The 6,707-nt window shown below is 37.3% G+C and overlaps 1 protein-coding gene across 1 annotated transcript in view; it reads right to left on the reverse strand.

The window, feature by feature from the left end:
• Positions 1-286, reverse strand: part of LOC125485985 (activating signal cointegrator 1 complex subunit 2-like) — a 17,419-nt gene extending 17,133 nt beyond the window's left edge. Inside the window, exon 1 of the mRNA XM_048611712.1 lies at positions 277-286. Coding sequence (XP_048467669.1) covers positions 277-286 — 10 coding nt within the window. The remainder of the gene's footprint in view (positions 1-276) is intronic.
• Positions 287-6,707: the final 6,421 nt, after the last annotated feature.

Genomic DNA, 6,707 nt, shown 5'->3' on the forward strand with positions numbered 1-6,707 from the left:
CATCAGTGATTATACCCTCTTCTCTGTGATAGAGGAACAGCCAATGGCCTTTTCCATGCATGCTGCTCTAAGGAACTATCTTGAAAGCATTCTATTTACTCCTCATTGAAGCTACTGTTGTTGGTCTGATTTTTCTCATTTATATGTAGATTAAAATCACCCATAATCATTGCTATCCCTTGACCATAAGAGCACAATTTTTCTTCATCAATATCCTTCCTAAGACATGATTGCTGTTTGGGGGCCTATAAATCACTCTCGCAAGTGATCCCTTACTTATCTTCATCTTCACCTATATTGATTCTGCATCTTGATCTCCCGAACCAAGGACATCTCTAATTATTTCACCAAACCATCATTGATTATGATGCTTTGCCTCCTCACTTCGTATTCTTGACTGCCATATAGATACCCTTTAGTACTCAGAACTCCATCTTGTCATGGTACAATCACATCTTTGTAATACCTATCAGATTATATTTATTCACACCAGTGTGTGTTGTCAGTTCACTTTGTCATGAATGCTACAAACATTCAAATAAAGAGCCTTTAGTTTTTGTTATCCTTTGTTTTGTAATATCTGTTCTTGACTACTGTAATATTCTTTGGTTTTTTTTTTGTTTCTGTTCTTTCCTGTCAGTTTCACTGACCTTCATTTTCCAAATTAGGAGTTTGCTCTCTATTGTTTGATTTATTGTATTATCCAAGCCTAATTCTTCCTCTTCCGCCACCACTCCTCCCACCCACAATTTAATTTAAAGCCCTCTCTATTACCCTGATTATGCAAGAACACCAGTCCCAGGACAGTTCAGGTGTAGACTATCTAAACAGTACAGATCCCACATTTCACAGTGCCACTTGACTCTAGCAACCAGAATGCTCTTCTCCCATACCAGTCTTTGAGCATGCATTCACTTCTCTAACCTTATTCTTTCTATGACAATTTGCACGTGGCTCAGATAGTAATCCAAAGATTATTACTTTGGGGTTTTTGTTTTTTTTAATTTAGCACTTCTTGTTCTACATGTGTGATACTGACATGGACCATGACCACTGGATCCTCCACTTCACACTGCAGGTTCTTTAGCCCAGAACAGAGATCACAAACATTGACACTGAGCAGACAATCTAGCCACCTGAGCCCTCACTCTTTTGCTCCAGAGAAAATTGTTAATTCTCTGCCACCATACTGTCCCTTACTTCTTTTTGCTTTCCTCTTTGCACTCTCTCTCTCTCCTCTTGTTCATTCCTACCCTCACCCCCTCCCAACCACAGAGACACACACACACAAAAATGACTTCCTGTACCACAGTGCCATGGCCAGATAGTTCATCAACCCTGCAGCACTCACTCCTGTTCAATATTCAAACAAGCTGAGAAACCATAAAGCTGTGAGATAATCACAAAGGCTGAGGCTGCTATTCCCTGGGTCCCCTTACTTACCTCACCTGTAGTTACTTCCCTTCTGTCCCTGACCACTGACCAGATCAGAAGACCCAATCGTTAGGAGTGTGATTATCTCCTGGAATGAAGTGTTCAGAAACATTCCTCTCCCTAATGTGTCATAGTGCCTGCAGCTCAGCCTTCAGCTCAATTCTGAGTGAAAATTCCTGCAACTGCAAGTACTTACTGCAGATGTTTGCTGTCATTCATGACAGCATCTTGAGCTCCCATATTCTACAATTGCAGCAGACCTACTCTACCATCCCTGTGTTAACTGGTAATTGCTAATTACTTCATTTATCATAAATATAGCCAACACCTTACAAAACAGTTCAATATTTACAATACTGCCAAAACTTGCAGTTTCTAATAATACCAGCGACTGAATTACCTGCTGCTGCACAAAATTGGAAATGAAGTGCCAAAAGTGGGGAGAAGCATGTGCACGTTCACTGAGCTCTTCTTCTCAACACAGTTCATTCACCTCTTACATTAAACCTTACATAAAGCACTACTTTCCCCAAGCGCTAACTTCCCAGATATACTCAAAAAGTCTGTCTCATTCAGGTGAAGTTTCCCTCATATTACCCCGCTCCCTGATTGTGCATTTTAAAATCCTTTTATCATGCAGAGCTGTGATGAGTCACTCTCCAGCTTATTTTCTTGCTACAGTAATCAACACCCGATCAGATCCCTATTCAAGCAAGGTGTTTCACATGATTGATAATGTTTTACTAGGCTATTGCCTGTTTTACTTGGTTATTTTAACTAAAAGTCTGTTAGTTCTCTGTCAGAATCTGATTCTTACTCGAAATGGAACTTTAAAAAGATTTACCAGTTGAATTCTCATTTTGAATCAACTTTCTAAATATACTCTGTGTCATTCAGGCAAAGTCTACCTGACTTTTAGTCATCTATTTGTTGTAGGATCACTTACTCCAGTCTGTCACCTGCTTTTTCTGTTTGGCGTGCAAGTATTACTGTGTTGTAACTTCATGTTGCAACTCATTTTTAGGTGTGCCTAGTGCTGTCCCTGACATGCCCTGCTGCACTTCTTTTTTTGAAGCAAGCTTGGCCCATTCCTTGATAGTAATGGTAGAGTGTGGATATGCTGGGCTATGAGGTTACATGTTCTGATTGAATGAATAAATTCTGCTGTTGCTGATGGCCCACAGTGCCTCATGGATGCCCATTTCTGATGGTCTGTCCTGCTGGTAGGATGAACCATAACCAAGAATGGTCATGTCTGGGAAATTATCTATCTGTAGGGTATGATTCTGGAAGAATGATTGATTGTACGGCTGTTGCTTGACTAATCTGTAGGACAAGTCTCTCAATTCTGACATCAGTCCCTAGATGTTACTAAGGAGTACTTAAAAGGAGAGTAGACAGTGCTGGGTTTGTCATTAATGTTTACAGTGACCATGTCAATGCCATTTGGTCAGTATGGTTTCATGCTTTCTTTATTTGCACTTTGAAAGTGGTTTGGTACAATTGAGAGGCTTGCTAAACAACTTCAGAGGGCATTTAACAGGATCTGGAGTCACATGTAGGTCAGACCAGGTAAAGATATCCTAAAGGACATAAGTGAACCAGATTTTTTTTTTACAACAATCGACAAGCTTTTAATATTTTCTAATCACCTGTTCAGAGATGTTATTACACACTTCTGGAGCATGTGGGACTTGAACCTGGGTTTCCTGGTACCACAGTGCCACACAAACCCTCAATGAGCTTTTAATGTATTTTCTAATCAATGTGTTTAATAATATTTAAACACTCTGGAACAGGTGGGACTTGAACTTGGGCCTCGTAGTTCAGAAGTAGGGCCACTAACACTACACCACAAGAGCTCTTTGACAAGCTTTTAATTCTAGATTTATTGATTGACTTTCGAATGTTGTCATCTGCCATTTTGAGATTCAAATCCTTATCCCAGAGCATTATCTTGGTTCAAAAACAGATGTTGCTGGAAAAGCTGAGCAGGTCTGGCAGCATCTGTGAAGAAGAAAATCAGAGTTAACGTTTCAGGTCCAGTGACCCTTCCTCAAAGTTAGGAAGTTCTGAGGGTCACCGGACCCGAAACATTAACTCTGATTTCTTTTCTTCACAGATGCTGCCAGACCTGCTGAGCTTTTCCAGCAACTTCTGTATTTGTTCCTGATTTACAGCATCCGCAGTTCTGTGGATTACTAGTCCAATGACATTGCCACTACCTCTCCTGCTAATTATAGCAGTTAAGCAATTATATTTTCGTTATCCTCAGAAGACAAATACATAAAAACTGAGCTTTTTGTATTTTACTGGAAGCTTGAAAGAGAGGATCACCATTATATTCATGAATCCATTTACCTTTATTAATTTTCTGTCAGTGTAAGTGTTTGGTAACTGTGAAGCTTCTGCATGCAAAATCACTAATTGTTCAAAAGCTGAACATTGTTCTGGAGTTGAACTTGATTAATATTTATCCATGAAGAACCCTATGTTTTTTACAAATTGAATATTAAAAGATGAAACAAGATCTCAATTAAAAGCAAAGTAATGACCTGCTTATTTGTTCCTTCAAAGGAATTGTGGGAATGTGTTTTGCTCAAGTTGTTGCAACCAGAAGATCCCAGTACCGAGTCAGCAGCTTTTTGAGCCTAGTCGTGTCTGTAAATCCTGCTACAGCAGCCTTCAGCCAAATGGGTCCACGCTGGATATAGAACTGGACAAACCCATTGCAGCTACTTCAAACTAAAGGCAATGCCTTTCCTCCCACAAACACGCACATTTATGGGACGATATACAAGAAGCCAAGCACTTTGGTTACTGTGCACTTGAATGTGGACTGAATGCACAGTATTGCTTGGAAGTTGTAACAGGATGTGGTGGATGGAGATACATTTGGATAAAATAACTTAAAGCTGTTTGAAAGTTTATTTTATGGTGGCTTGTGGCGATTGGGATAGAGTGGGCAGTGCAGTATATTACTGTATTAACCAAAGGCCTTAGACTTGCAGAAGTGGTAAGCAAATTTTTATTGAGCAGTCGCATCAGCACACTACTCCCTCTACAGGCTTAATTGAATATACAACATCTTAAAATAGATCAGTGTTAATTATGTTCCTTTTATTTACAAAAGAAATTTGATATTTTGGCATGTACAGAAAGTATTATAAATGCCCTATAGTTACAGCAAAATGAATTTACAGTGAACTGATGGGCACTGAAGGAATTAGATATTTTAAGTTTTGTTTACACAATGTATTGTAAGCTCAAACATTTTTGTCTATTTGGAACAGGATTTCTTTTGAGTTTAGTGAATTAACCTTTTTCTGCTCTGATTCTGAAATGCTAATGAAGGTTAGAGGAGGTCAAGAAACAAGAAGTTCTAGATAGGTGCCATTGGTTACAGTATGATACGGGTTTCTGGGATTGTGTTTTAAATGCATATTTTGACATTTGTTGTTTCATTTTTTTTCATGCAAGCACTTTTTCTTTTATTTTTCTCTTTGTATATGAAGAGGACAAAATGCTATTGCTAGCTTTGTAGCACTCTTCCCTAAAAGATATTAAGTGCTCCTTGGCCCACCATGAATAGAGATGTTATTTTTCCAATTTTGTTTTAAAAAGCGGGAATTGCTGTAGGCAATTTCCAAATATGTAAAGAAAATTACAAATTTAGCATTTGTATGAAGCTTATGCTAACTCTTATCAATTTTGTTACTTTGTTATTAATCAGCAGTGTTTAATACATATATATAAAAGTAAAATTGTGGGCCAGTGGATATACAGGTTTAAAAAAAACACCAAGTGCTTTTTCCCCTATTTGACTTAGAAAATTAACTTCACAGTTGGGTCATTTAAGAATGATGAACTGTAAGGTAATCATTTAGTGCATTTTATGCAAATTTCTTTCTTGTTCCCCTCTTTCTTCTACCTTTTAAAGAGTTAAAACAAAAATCATTGCAGCACAATTTGGATTTCAAAGTATCTTTGTATCAGCCATGTTTTCCCCACTACCAAGAGGCATGAAAGGTCCATTTTCGGAACATAACAACAACTGATCCTTATAACAAACAGGAAGTAATAGTTCTAATTGCTACTGCAGATTGCAGCTTGGTACTTTACCAGTGCCGTGCTTTTGATTTATTCTGGAATCATTTGTGTATTATTTTTAAGAAAAGTGACTAAAAATTCCATATTATAAGTTTTGCCAGAGCACAGTAGAACTTTCTTTATACTACGACTAACCCCACAGAATTCACATTAAAAACTGTTTCAGTGATAACAAGAGAGACTGCACTTTATCAGTACATTAGTTGCTTTGTTAATATAATGCCATCTTTACTTACAGCCTTTATTTTTTCCATGTTGGACTTGAAATTAGGAATCCACCTCATCCTGGTGCTCAATTTCACACAATTGAATGTGTTGAATACACAAAGTAACATCATCTGGGTTTAGAACTAAAGTTAAAATGCTGCTAAACTTACTTTGAACAGTCTGGTCTGATCTGTTTTTCTTTTGTCTTCTCATCCTGTCTAAGTGACTGTTATCCTTCGGTGGTAATGGTAGATAATTCTGATTGTACACTCAAGTGGAATTTGTAAAGTAGCACTTAAAGCCAGACTTTAATTGCTTTAAGAAATGATGCCACAAAGCTGGGTGTGGAAATGTAGTGCTTACCTGTTTGTAAGCTTTCATGGCATATACTCTTCTGTAGCCTCAGAATGATTTATTTAAATCTAAATAAATTTGTCATTTTCATATATGGTGTTTCATCTCAAATTTGAAGAGTCTGTTTTCTTATTTAATGCTTTAAATTGGGTTGAAGAGGTATATTTTTGGCTTTTTAGATGCTGCAATGATTTACCATCTACTATGGATTGAATATTTTAATGAGACATTTGATAATCAATACATCCGTTTCCTCCTTAAACTTTTATGATTTTATTGGACACAGGGATGATACAAACAAGATAATTTATTAGAAATACTATAAATGCTTACGTGGAAACTGTTCCCTGTTGAAAATAGCATGACCGGAAGAGATCACTCTTGCAGAATAATATGCCTGAGCAGCTTAAGGTGATCGTTTTGAACATTTAAATAGCTAGAAGATTTCTTGAAGTTGAAAGTTTCAACCACAAAGCTAATTATTTTGCACATTGTTTGAATGAAAGTTTTAATGATGTTTCTTCAATCTTTTTGAAGATTTTCTTCTTTCCACTATGTACACAGATTTTGCCCTTCTAATTTCCACTTTCCCTTCATGTTCA

This window comes from Rhincodon typus, chromosome 24, assembly GCF_021869965.1.
Source record: "Rhincodon typus isolate 14 chromosome 24, sRhiTyp1.1, whole genome shotgun sequence".
NCBI classification, from domain to species: domain Eukaryota; kingdom Metazoa; phylum Chordata; class Chondrichthyes; order Orectolobiformes; family Rhincodontidae; genus Rhincodon; species Rhincodon typus.